This window comes from Metarhizium robertsii (assembly GCF_000187425.2).
Source record: "Metarhizium robertsii ARSEF 23 chromosome Unknown MAA_Scf_7, whole genome shotgun sequence".
Lineage (NCBI taxonomy): Eukaryota > Fungi > Ascomycota > Sordariomycetes > Hypocreales > Clavicipitaceae > Metarhizium > Metarhizium robertsii.
In genome coordinates, this window is record NW_011942215.1 from 1,826,977 (window position 1) to 1,839,979 (window position 13,003).

The following is a 13,003-nucleotide window of genomic DNA, read 5'->3' on the forward strand; positions in this document are numbered from 1 at the left end:
GTCCCAGGACATCGGTCCCCTGAAACCCGAGAGCCACACTGCTCCAGGTTGTCACTTTTGCTACCCAAGTGTGGTCTTTTTGGCCCCTGGTCTATTGTGTGTGTACCACAGTTCTTGGCCTATCCAACCCGTCCAGTTTGGTGTGCAAGCATGCCCCCGTCAGTTGTTGTGGCTATCTCGACTCCCTCCCAGAACAATGAGATCCTTCTTATTCTCGAGTTACCCGGCGCAGCCCGCCCCATCTTCTCCCCCCCCTTCTCGTCCTTTCAAAGCATACCGTTCTCATAACCAGACGACCTCGGCAAAACCTATATCATACGACGCGCTTAGTGTTGAGCCATCTGCTTTACGTCGTAGCCGGCTAACACCCAAGTATGCGCCGAGCACAGCGGAGGACGTCCAAGACGAACAAGACATCGCAGTTTCAGTCACCATACAATCCGTTGGCTCGGCCTCTTCGAGTTGCTCATCTACCAGCTCAGCATCTTCAGACTTTGATGCTGCAATGTCAATACGAACCGCAGTTAACTGGGAAGCTAGCATTACGCTACCTCCGTCGAGCTCCCCCGGCACCACCACCTGTCTGCGTAGACCGACAACGCCGACGAGTCCTGTCCAGATCCCCAAGCGAAGCCATCGTGACGCCCGTCACCATGTAAAGCTGGAAACTTCACATCATCGACGAACCCCCAAAAATTTTCATACTCCAGATTCGATTTCGCCGTCTGTTGCAGCCCTCCTTGCCGTGACTGACATCCCGCGACCCCAAAGACGACGACGCAAGGCCGATTCGCCTCTTACCGTTGATGAGATTGTGAACGACCAACATGTATCGGAAAAAGAGCTTAGTTTGTCTCTCAGTCGGAGACCTATGGACTTACTGTTGTCGCCACCAGAAGATTTGATGGATGATGATTTCAGCGCCACTGAGAGCAACATGGGCTCAATGCTTGCCAGGACTACTTCCGCAGACTCTGTTCCATCGCTCGGAGGAGAGTCCTTTGCTACCGATGTGTGCTCTTCAGTTGATACGCCTGCAAGCATTGGTGTCTCGGCGCGGCGTAAGCACAGCCCGGTGCGCAGGTCCCTGGAACCTATTCAGTCGCCATCCGAAGATGGTGCCGAGGAGCATCCTCTTGCGGTCGTTGACAACCTTGGCCTGGAAGATCTGAAGATGCCAGCTGCCGAACTTTCAGATGAGGGGTCCACTTCATTCTTGCAGCCTTTCAAGCCGCTGCGGTCTGCATTCAAATCAAATTTGACAGCTTCTTTACGAGCCTTGCGCTCGGCAGCCAAGTCTTTTTCAAGCATCAACTTCCCGTCCATTCCGCCGGATGACTTTCTCACTCGGTCTATTCTTACAATTGACCCGAATGTTCCATACATGGATGAACGACGCCCGCCGATGACTGAGGAGATGCCATCGGCTGAATTACGCCGCTATCTCAACCCTACGACAAGTGCTCACATCGACCCTCAACCAAAGACACGCGCAGGCGCTTTTTCAGCTTCGATTCAAATGCAAACCTACAAGGTCCAGCGTTCTCAATCCGCCCCACCGTCACAGCGCACGGCCTATACTGCTGGCAACCCGTCCAAGTCTGCATCCGCCCCCAATCAACACCCAGGCAGGCCAGGCCAACAGGCTTTTGCCGTCCCAGGCATGCGCCAGCGAGAAATGCGGGAGAATCCCGACTTTATCCGTATTGCAGTAATGGAAATGGCGATGCGGCGCCGAGGCAAGCTTGACAATCAGAAGCCAGGCCGGGCTCGCTGGGCTCTCCCGCCACGCAAAGCATCACTGAAGCCCTACGAAGTTGGCTCGAATGGTGTTCCGGCAAGGTGGGTACCTCTGACGCATCCGTGCTAGTTGCGTGAGATACCGTAGCACTACGGGGTACGTACCACTACGTATCTGATGAACATATCGCCACCCAACGGCCCAGCCTGCCATTCCGACGGGCGCTAGTATCATCAGATCAGAGGTGCGACAGATATGTCGTCCTGGAAGAGGAGGCTTACGGAGCACGTACATGCGACTCTATCGTGGGAACAAGGCAGCGAAAAAGTTTTTTCTGGTCTGTGCCAGGGCAAGGGGCCTCGGGACCCTACAAATTGGCAACGAAGTCGTGCAACACGTCATGGGGCTTTCATGCAGCGGCACGTTGCAGCAGCGACTTTTACAGGGCCAGACCCATGGACCCAAGAGCTGCGACCCAGCAATCTGCCAATGGAAGGGGAGGTGTGCAACGCGATCCGCCGAGGCCCCGCTGTCGAAGCATTTTGGAAACCGTACCGAATCGGCCTCGAGGAAAATGCCGAGATTGGACCCGAGCTGCGAAAAGAAAGGCTCATCTATGTGGTTGAGGGTTCCACGGACGGAGCGGACAGCGACGCAGTGGAACGACGAACACTATCTGCCCCTGGGGTTTGCGCATTCTGCAAGGCACCGCATTCCAACATTGAAGTCTTGGAACGGAAACCTGACTTGAGCCCTATGCAAAAGAATCCAATGGGAGGCCCACACACGCCTTGGTGAGAACTAGTTGCTGGCCGGGGGGGGAAGGCGACAAATGCGACTTGTCCACGGGTCTATTGACGCTTATGGCCCTCCTTCACACATCGATTCATCTCTTTCTTTGTCTCTTTGAGAGCCCATATTTCGCATCAGAGAGATGATCTCCCTTGCGCCCAATTCATTTTATGAGTTGGCTGTTGGCTGTCACACGGTGGGATGACCTGCCACAATATGGAGTATTTGATTGCGGCTCCATCAAGTACGGCGGTCAAGATTATATTGGATTCAGCTGCGAGTCAAGCGACGCGGAATGTCCGGGCAGGTGTGATTTGGTTATCCCTGCAATTGTTGGGAGAGCGCACTAAATTCCTGCTACATAATGATGTTTTTCCTTTCCCCTTTGCTTTCTTTTTTATTCAGGAGACTTCCCGCTGGTTGATTTGTTCCTTAGATGGGGGTGGTATATGCAGGTACTTGCAGCATGGAACTTGGCGCATGACCGGTTGAGTTTTCTTTTTTCTTTTCCTTGTTTTTTTTCTTTTGGGCATTGGGAGCGTGGGCATTGGGTAGGGCATTGTATGAACAAGCGGTCTAGCATTTTCAGGATACCTTTTTGCCTTACGAACAGGGTTTGTCTCAGGAACCTCGAACATTTATCATGATGTTTTTATTTTACTGCTTGCATTTATTGGTGCAACCACACGACCTTTCCCGGGAGAACAGTTCTGGACACATTGCATGCAGGATGCATGGGTACCCAACGCTACATGTTAGTCAGAGCTGGACGATGGGGCTTCAACACCGTCGGCTATCGGGTTTGTGGAGGATTTGATGAGTTTGGAATAGTATTACAACGCCGCAAGGCACGGATAGCGCCCCCCGCGGCACAGCCAGTTGCAGCCATTGGAACCTTTCTTCCCTTGATAGGAATGATATTATTACTATTGTGATGCGTGTGTCCATGGAGTATCGCAGTCCACTAAATAGCATCTCTCCATTTGCGGGGTTCATGTCCGAAAATTTTATCCCAGCCCGGTATATTGCGACTTGCCTAATAGGGACGGATAATTGCTTTATTGGATTTTGAGCATAAGCACAGGGGGCGGGAAAGGACTGGCGATATCCGATGCCTGCAAGGGAAAATCAACAAGGTCCCTTTGTCATAGGTTTTGAGACTTTTGTCGATGCGCATGGATCCAGAGCAAGGATTTGTAGACCGAGAAGCAGGCCTAGCCTCTAAGTCTACACGTGCAGAGCATTCTGAAGGTGCGTAACTCGGCTGATGTCCGTGACGTGTGAACAAGCCAGATGGGCGTGCTGTAATGGGAAGTCCAGTCATGGTTGAAGGGGGTGGTTATACTTGTGCTTGGCCATCTTGACGAAGAATCGGGCTGGTGGCAAAATACTGCCTTTCACAGGACGACGGCCTACAAATGGAGCAAATTGTGCCTGTCAGTCGGTGAATCTTGATCCACGTCCGAAGAATTAGTATCGTGTATCGAAGACTGGTGCTATGCGTCGGCAGAGCAGATCTTGATGCTTTTCCAAGCTGGCCTCACTCAGCCAACCACGGCGGTTTGTAGCATATAGGTGCCAAGTTTGAACCTAAATCACGACCTCTGCTCCCGAGCAAAACGCCATTTATATTGGGCGTCATCCTCGGCGGATGAGATCATTGCATCCCGCGATGCTGCCCCCGTGGTTTTGACGCCGGTTGTCTTGCTGGCATGGTTTTATCGACCTGGCGGCAAGGGGTCACGAATCCAACTTGTTTGGACTAGCACATTGTATCTAATATCACGTCAGGGTATCTGGCGAGTGTACAATCAAGTAGTATGTAATACTTGCGACTTCGTTCAACGAGAACCTGACTCTGCAGCTCTGACTTTCAAGCCCAATAGGCTCTTTTCCAGATGGTGAATAGCCTCGTAGACCTGGAGATCACATCCCTAGCCCGAATCGAACGGCAGAACCACAAAGGCAGGATATCGAATGCCTTGGGTGCAGATTCTCTCTGGGGAAGTGCTTCCCCACGCGGGGCGACGGCATATCCTCCCTCGAGTCTTGCTGATAAGGCGCCGGTCGTGTCCAAATCGTATGTATGGTCCCACAGCATAGGAACTCACTCCTCGAATACCAGACGTCATTGAAGCTTGGGGGGCAGTGCCTTGATCACGGCCCCGTCGTCCAACGGTGCTTGTTCGTCGCAGGAATGCCTGCCAAGACTGGAATGCTCCGCGGACATGTCCTCTCCAAGAAGATGTGATTGGGTGGTTGATGGAGAGGGATTGTAGGCTTCTTCGATTATCGGCAAGGAAAAGCGTGATAATGGTGGTGAGTGGCACCGCCGGGGAAAGCGGGACATGAGCTGATTGCGATGGAATACGGCGGCGGCGTGAAGTAAGTGTAGGGGGGCGCCGGGTCGATAAGCTCAAGGTTACTTATTGGATCGATGGATGATGGGTTTGTCGCGTGTCGCCGTGGTGATCTTGGCGGAAATTTCTGTACGACTCTGCTGGCCGCTTTGAGTGGGAGAAGCGCCCTTGTGTTGATAACGAGATACTAGTAGGGAGTTTGGCCAACGGCCTGATGGGGGTCGTTGTTCACTGGTAGTACTACGTTTCCTGTCCTTGGCATGGAGGCCTGTGGTTGGCAAGTCTACCTGGTTGACGGGGATGGAGGGCATGGTATAAGACTGGCCTTGGAGTGGACGCCTCTCGACAGGTTGTACAGAGTTTGTTGGAGTTGGTGTTCTTGCTATGGATACCGTGGGTGTACATTTTGTGATGAATTTTTCGAGGGATATAATAGATTTGGGGTCGTCTTAAGGAGGAAGTTGGGTAGGGAGTTGGGGATGTGTCCCCTGAGGGGGGTTGGCGTTAGGGGGGATGTCATGTACGAGGAGTGGAATTCTGATGATTTGATGAGCCACATATTTGAGGGTGCTGGCGTTGTGTAGAGCGAAATTAGGAGTGTGTAATGAGGGCGTTCGAGGGTGTCAGAGAAGGGGATTCGCAGGCTTTGAAGATTGTGCTTCAACAGGGCCGAACGGTATAGAGCCATTGCTGATCATCGCTCTCGAGGACTACTATATAGAAACGGGTATGTTCATCAAGATTCAGACACGCCGGTGTTGTCTCAGCCTGCCAATGCGTATAGCTGGTCTGATGCTCGTGGATGTTGGTAATATCCCGACTTCGAGGGTTCAACCGGGGCAATCTGAGCAGTTATTCGTCCGATGAACAGGGTCGTTTGATCCATCTTCCTTGAAAGCCTTAAATACGTCAATAGAGCTTTTTGGAAAATCTTCAGCATCAGGCTGTTGAAGAAATTGAACCCAGCCCCTTGTGGCGTAGAAGACCATCCTGCTGCTCCTGTAGGCATATGATCCTCTGAACTGCTTCGAGACGAATCCCTTCTAATTAATTTATCCCAAATATAATGGTGACAATTATAGAGTACATAATATTCATGAGGGACTTCTTGCCATTGAGCCAGATATCGGCGTCCTAGAAGTAACCAGGCCAGTGTGTATGTCACCATCACATACATTGGTGCGGCGCCGACAGAGAATCGGAAGACTTTCTATTTTGATTCTTCATTATACATTCTTATCGCTTGAAGTTTATGTTAGTGTACTAAGACCAGGGATTGGTTCTAGGGTAGTGTCATTGCAAGTCTTTTAGAAACCGAATTCTACGGCTGTTTACGCTGCTTGCAACCGAAATCTGGCGTGTCAAGACTGTTGATATCGCAACCCCGATGCTTTTGTTCCAACCGAGAGCACTTTCAGAGCCCCCCTAGCGCACCAAACGGGCTTTTCGGCATTGGAGCCATCACAAATTACGGCCGAGACCAACTGCTCAATATTGTGAGCCAGACTTTACATTGAATATGTAGGCCATGAAACGTGTTGATTGACCTGTCAGCATCGAAAAACAACTATGAGGGAGCTAGAAAAAGGCACATGACCGACTTGATTTACGATCCTATTCCCGAGACTATAAACTAGCCCACCCGATGATGCCGATCTATAGTATGACTTCAGTATATGACGTAGAATACTGGGGATGAATCAAACAGCCGACACCCGCATTATATTCTGAAAGAGTGTGCTCTTCTTCGTATTGCCGCCGATATACAAACAGAATATAGCCACATCGCACAGCAACTGCTGCCGGAACCGTCTTCAGTAACATTCCCACGGTTGTAACATCCAACATCCAACATCCGGCTCCTGACCTACCCTGTCTACAGTCTAAAAGACGTGAATCTCCGTGCCACTCATGACATGATACGTCGCCAACTTACACCCGCACCGACAACAACTATGCTCCACATCCTTGTATGTCTTGGAGAAGTAAGGATACACGCTCCCCAAAACACTACATAGAAAGAACAGGCCGGCCATGAAACTTGATTCTATTAACAACATATTCTCGACGATGGGCCTACAAGTAAAGAAAACGTACTGTGTACCGCTGCTTATCTTGCGACGAACCCTCGTAACAGACAACTGTCGACACCCGGGGCATCGAATATGTCGCGGCCACCGAGCCAGGCTCTTCAGCGGCGTGATATCCGACTCGGCCATGGTGTCAAAAGACGTCGCAGCAATGCCGGGGAGGCGCTTTTCGACGAGCACCGGCTTAGCGTCTTCGCAGTGGAAAGCCATGATTTCCTGAAAAGTCAGTTGAAGAGGCTGCATGTGGTGTTCCCCTAGTCGCCGCTGACAAGAGCAGCATAGCTCGGTCAATATATAGACAAGGCTTCATCCGGTGCATTCTCGCCGCCTTGGCTGTCAGGTGTTGAAGCCGCAGGGAAACGCCACGCAAGCCACGTTGGGCTTTCGTATTTCGCAAAACGACGAGCAGCGACACACGAAGCGATTTTTGGTATCCTGCTGCCTTGGCCGTCTCCCAGGATAGGTTGGCAGTGCGCCTGTCAGCGGCCAAGAGTGTGCGGCTGACCGAGGCAGCAAATACCGAGCCGGGCGACCGAGGAATTTGGGCTTTTTGGCTCTTGACGCTCGCCGATTTACTGGCAATTCTTCACGCCCATCAAGGCCTTTTTGAGAGCCGCTCCACAGTCTGCTGCCCTGCGTAGAGCCGCGAAACGAGGTCATTTCCGACTGGCATCGCGGGCGGCCGATGTAAGAATCTTCGCGATGCCGTCGACCCAGATTACCGCACTCGGCAGCGGCAGGCTTCGAGTTTCGGCTCGGCAGACAAAAAAGAAGCGCCCGCGGGAACCCGAGCCAGAATTCATCTTGACACAATTGTCGAAACCGGCAAAAGAAAAGGTTCCAGAGGGAGTCGAACCCTCGCTGGCGGAATCAGAATCCGCAGTCATGACCGTTAGACCATGGAACCGGCTAACTCAATATGGGGCTGTCTTCAGCCACAATTGAGTTAAATTCTGCTCTGGTGATGACCAGAACTGCAAAGGATGGAGAATGTACATCTCTTTCCAAAACTGAGAGATGGGTAAATGACGTCAACAAGTCTCGGCTCTTAATCATTCCAGAGACTGTACCTCGCAATGTGTCGGTGCGGTTGCTGCACAGTCGCTAGGGAGAAGGCAGGGTCGAGCTCAACTTGAGATTATACCTAGTCGTTACGATGGTCCAAGCTTACTTACCTACTTAGGTCCGGTAGGAAGATATTTAGGTGCTAGCCTGATGATAAGGTTCGCAAGAGCGCAATGTGTAGGAGTCAGTTATGCTCCCTGATCTGGAGCATCATGAAGACAATTAGTATGAGGATGTGCCAATACTAGCACTCACTATCGTTAAGACAATGCGTAGTCATCGTCCTCAGAAAGTGATTATTTTTCTATTTATTCGGGCGTTTTCTGCTTCGGAGCTCTTCGACACGGAGTGATTCGATTTGATTGCCACATGTGCAGGATATTCGCCTGTGCTGAAGCTGTCTGTTATCGATAACCACCAATTTGATGCCAGTGCGGGGCAGCAGGGCCTCAAGCTCCTGCATGGACAAACACTCACGCGGTCCCTCTCCAACCTCCATCACACCAAGCTGTCAGGACGGCAGCGCAACTGCGGCCAAGATGGAGACGGCTCTGAAATCATGGGGTGTGTATCTCGTCATTGATGCCACAAAACCCACCAAGCTGACCCGTCACAGAGCTCGACAACAACATCGAATTGGTCGACCCCAAACGCGACGCCCTGTACAACTACGACGCCCAAGGCCAGAAATCCATAAACCAAGAGAAACCATGGGCCCGCGACCCCAACCACTTCAAGCGCGTCCGCATCAGCGCCGTCGCCCTCATAAAGATGACGATGCACGCCCGGTCCGGCGGTAACCTCGAGGTCATGGGCCTCATGCAGGGCTACGTCGACGGCGACACCTTTGTCGTCACCGACGCCTTCCGGCTGCCCGTCGAAGGAACCGAGACCAGAGTCAACGTACAGGAAGAAGCAAACGAGTACCTCGTGGAATACCTCGACCTGTGCCGCGCCCAGGGGAGACAGGAGAACGTGGTCGGATGGTACCACTCCCACCCCGGGTACGGATGCTGGCTCAGCGGCATCGACGTCGCGACCGAGGCAATGCAGCAGCAGTTCCAGGACCCATTCCTCGCCGTCGTCATCGACCCCGACCGCACCATCAACGCCGGCAAAGTCGACATTGGCGCCTTCAGAACATACCCGCACTCGCACAAGGTCGAGGGCGCCGGGGCTGACGCGGCCGACGGGTTACAGACCGTCCCTCTGGCCAAGGCCGCCGAGTTTGGTGCCCACGCCAGCCGGTATTACAGCCTCGAGGTGTCGCACTTCAAAAGCACCCTCGACGCCCACCTGCTCGAGCTCCTCTGGCACAAGTACTGGGTGCAGACGCTCAGCCAGAGCCCGCTGCTGACGAACCGCGACTTTGGGAGCAAGCAAATGCTCGACCTGAGCTCCAAGATCAAAGAAGTCACGACAAGCATGGCGCGGAGCCGAGGTCAGGGAATGGGCGGTGGCGGCCCGGCTGTTAAGGACAAGACTATCGAGAAGCTGACCCAGGATACAAGCTTGATTGCGACAAAGGAGAGATCGGGTCTGATGGCGGCCGAGATCAAGGCCAAGGTGTTTAATGAGTTGGGTGCCAGGAACGCATGATGTTATGTTATACCGCATGCCAGGCTTGGTGGTGATGCTTTGATGCTATAAGGAATACATTTAGATGGCGTTGGCAGACTATGAATTGATACGACTTATGAAACGCGCAGCTGGCAAATCCGCGAATATAATGTGTACGGTGTGTAGTACAGATGTCCTTTATAGTTTGTATAAGAACCTAGTACACATATTATGCGTCTTGGTTCGTTGACTTGCTCGCCTACTTTCACAAGTTGTCGTTTAATCGCCGTGGTAATGGTAGCCCACCCAGCTACGCATGATGGACTGATAAAGACCCAAAATGAACAAATGAAGCTCCTGGCCCGGCCCCAAAGCCAATATAGAAGTACGGACCGCTAGCTTTTGGCGATACTTACCCTATAGCAAATTCGGATCCGAAATACCAAGGCCTGTATAAGACGGCTTGGTCATGAAAACGTGGACGATACAGGGTTATAATAGACTGAGCAGTGATGGTAACTATGCCGGGTGCACATGACTAAGAAAAGTCGATGCGAATGGTGCCTGGTGGTGTTCAGCCTGGCCTTGGATATCTACCGAGGTAGGTAGTCTGGCTGATATATGTGCTCGGAGCATGCCAGCATGTAGCTAGAATGGTCAGTCTGGACCAAGTGTACAGTCCTTTGTCATCAACAACCTCTGATGCGTCTTGGCCGCTGTTACACGCGACAAGAGTCGCACACTATACAACCCAGTCTCTGTGCGCCTCCAAGCTCAATCGGAGACCGCTGCGTCCAAACGGATGAAATGGTCCATATGTGCTCCGTACACGCCACAGTGTTAAGCCGTGGCGGCATATGCGTAGGATGATGGCAAAATGATGCCATTGATGGCGCAGCTTTTAGATCCGTGGTGTGCGAAGCGTGTATTGTATTCCCATCACCTCATCTGTGGTATTGACTAGACGTTATTATAAGGCTAGGTGTCTGAAAACCTTGGAAAGCTGCTCCTTGTGACGCCTACAATTCCAAAGGATATCAGCATTGTAGGACAAGAGCTAGCATCATTGTTAAGATGGACAGCCTTCCATCGCAAACAAAGTGCTGCGTGGTCCCAGTTCTAGTGTGAGGTGAAGCACCCAATCCTCATCAGGGCGTGAATGGACAAGTGGATGAAACCTAAAGCGTTGATGCACGCGACCATCTCAAGTCTCCGGGGGTGTTGGAGGTGATACAACCAGCCGTAGCCATCCATTTCAGGAGATTGACTGATGACTGTGCTGTTTTCAGACTTGGCGAGTAATTTGCTGGACGGGACTAACGAAGCTTGGCGAACACTGCCCTTCAATTTTCTGCCCAGGTCTAGTCAAGGCCACTCGACCCACAGCCAGGGAACATCGCACCACTAATTGCGCTTGCCAGGCCATATTCCAGCTTTGCTAGGGTGAGCTAGGCTTCATTCGCACCTTGACGTCATGGATTGTTGCGCTTGTTGTATCTGAGATGCAACGGGGTTTCTCCGTATGTACGGCACCAAGTCAATCGCGGCTGGCCACCAAAGAGCGCTGGCGTTTATTTCGGGCAGCGACTGATCGACCGGTAGAAGTAAGTATTGATCTAGCGTAGCGAATCTCCGAGGTTCGCTCGTGTGTGCCCACTGCATCGATACTGTCTCTACTTGTCAGTCGTATCGAGGCTTGTGGCTCGGGGTTCATCTGCGCGCTGAAGCTGTGTTGGTTAGTATACTCAGTATCGGCCCAGCAGTATCAACAGCTACCCAAAGAGCACATGTTTGCATTCAATATTGTGAATTTTGGCGCTGGCCCCCTCAGTTCCACTACGATGAGCGGGAAAGCAGGCGGTAATGACCCGCAATTGGGGCGCATAATGGGTCGTTCCAGCTCGATCTGACCTCCAGCTCGCTTGGTGTGAGGCGCAGGGGATGGGGAACATCTTGTTGTCGCGCGGGAAATCGATGGGCGACGCACTGCAACGGCCGTATGCCGAGATATGGTGCACAAACGACGTATCCAAGGGGGCCAGAAGCTGGATACCACCGTATCTGTGAAATAAAAGTGTCTCTGTCGTGTACAATAAGAACGCTCAAGCTGCCAAGCAACAGCATCAGGTCGACAGCAAAGGACGTCGTGGGTCTTGCTTGTCGTGTCATTAACAACTGGCCTATTGCAACAACCGAGACCGAAGGGATGTTGTTGTTGCCGGGGTATCGCCATAAATACCTAGGTATGCATTCGCCCTGTAACTTGGCGAAGCATACATGTGTATGTACATACGGACAGAAACCGAGCATAGTATCGATGTCGTAGTGTTGCCAGTCCAGACGTGAAACCGAGAGCTCAATGCTGATGAACGTTGGAAGCATTTTGTTTTGCCTTGTCTTGCCAAAAGGGGAGGAAGGTGCATCCCAGGCTCCTTCCCGGTTACTACGATAAACATGCAGAAGGACACACAAGCACAAAATTTCAACCCCCCCCCCTCCCAACCCAATCCGCCTTGTTAGCACGCATCACTATCGCTCTGCGCCAGACGACCTGGACGACATGCAATAACCTTGTTGTGCCATTGCAAGTACTACTAAGGCACGCCGCACGCTGCACAGGGTCAAATCAGCTCGCCAGGGTACATTTGCATCGGCTGCTGGTGGCCCATCGACGGCTGTCGCAGATCACCATCTCCACCCACACCCCTCCTCATCCCAATTTCTCGTCCTTGCCAATGGAACGTCTCGACCGACCTGCGACTCGACCTAATTCGTCTGTGTTGTAAGATACTTGCTCCGTACGGAGTAGTTTTGGACAAGTTACAGATACGGCTAAATTCAGGCGCCACTGAGCGGTTCAGAACAAGACATGGTGGGAGTCATTGTGGCGCTGCCCGGCTACCGAAATCGTATGGACGCGGGCAAACAGGCGGACGGTACTCCGTACTACTCACCCAGTCTCGTCCATGTCCCTAGCCTAGCAATGGCACTGCAAACCTGCCCCTGGCTACGGAGCTTCGATCCATGTCGTTGGTGTTGCATCGTCGATGACGTACTCGTTTGCTTCTCTTAACGTCACCCACACTCCCTGCTTAATCAAGGTTCTGGCAAACGCCGGCCCAGTTATGCACTGAGCCCAACATGACGGAATCCCTCCAGATTTCATGGCGCTCGGGTTGGAAGAGCAGGTGGTTCCCAAATCCTGTAGTCCGTCCCCTGTCGCTCCTGCTTATAAGCTCTTCCATGCCCCCTATGCGCGGTATGAATCTGTCTCGACTCTGATTTCTCTTCCCATCCAAACTATAATTCCCATCCCTTAATCTACACCCTCCCAATATACCCACTGTAACGAACAAGCTGATCTTGTGATACCCCGGGACGAATTGAGGTCTCTG

General features: G+C 52.2%; 3 protein-coding genes across 3 annotated transcripts; all 3 read left to right on the forward strand.

Moving 5' to 3' along the window:
• Positions 1-196: 196 nt before the first annotated feature.
• MAA_08894 (uncharacterized protein) lies at positions 197-1,870 on the forward strand (the record flags this gene model as incomplete). Its single annotated transcript, XM_007826892.2, has 1 exon — positions 197-1,870. One exon carries the CDS (start codon positions 197-199, stop codon positions 1,868-1,870), a length of 1,674 nt encoding a protein of 557 aa, XP_007825083.2.
• Positions 1,871-2,152: 282 nt separating this feature from the next.
• On the forward strand, positions 2,153-2,539 carry MAA_11416 (uncharacterized protein; the record flags this gene model as incomplete). Its single annotated transcript, XM_011413410.1, has 1 exon — positions 2,153-2,539. One exon carries the CDS (start codon positions 2,153-2,155, stop codon positions 2,537-2,539), a length of 387 nt encoding a protein of 128 aa, XP_011411712.1.
• A 6,048-nt stretch (positions 2,540-8,587) lies between these two features.
• MAA_08893 (signaling protein) lies at positions 8,588-9,647 on the forward strand (the record flags this gene model as incomplete). The annotated part of the gene is made up of 2 exons (XM_007826891.1): positions 8,588-8,612; positions 8,665-9,647. 2 exons carry the CDS (start codon positions 8,588-8,590, stop codon positions 9,645-9,647), a joined length of 1,008 nt encoding a protein of 335 aa, XP_007825082.1.
• Between the last annotated feature and the right edge of the window lie 3,356 nt (positions 9,648-13,003).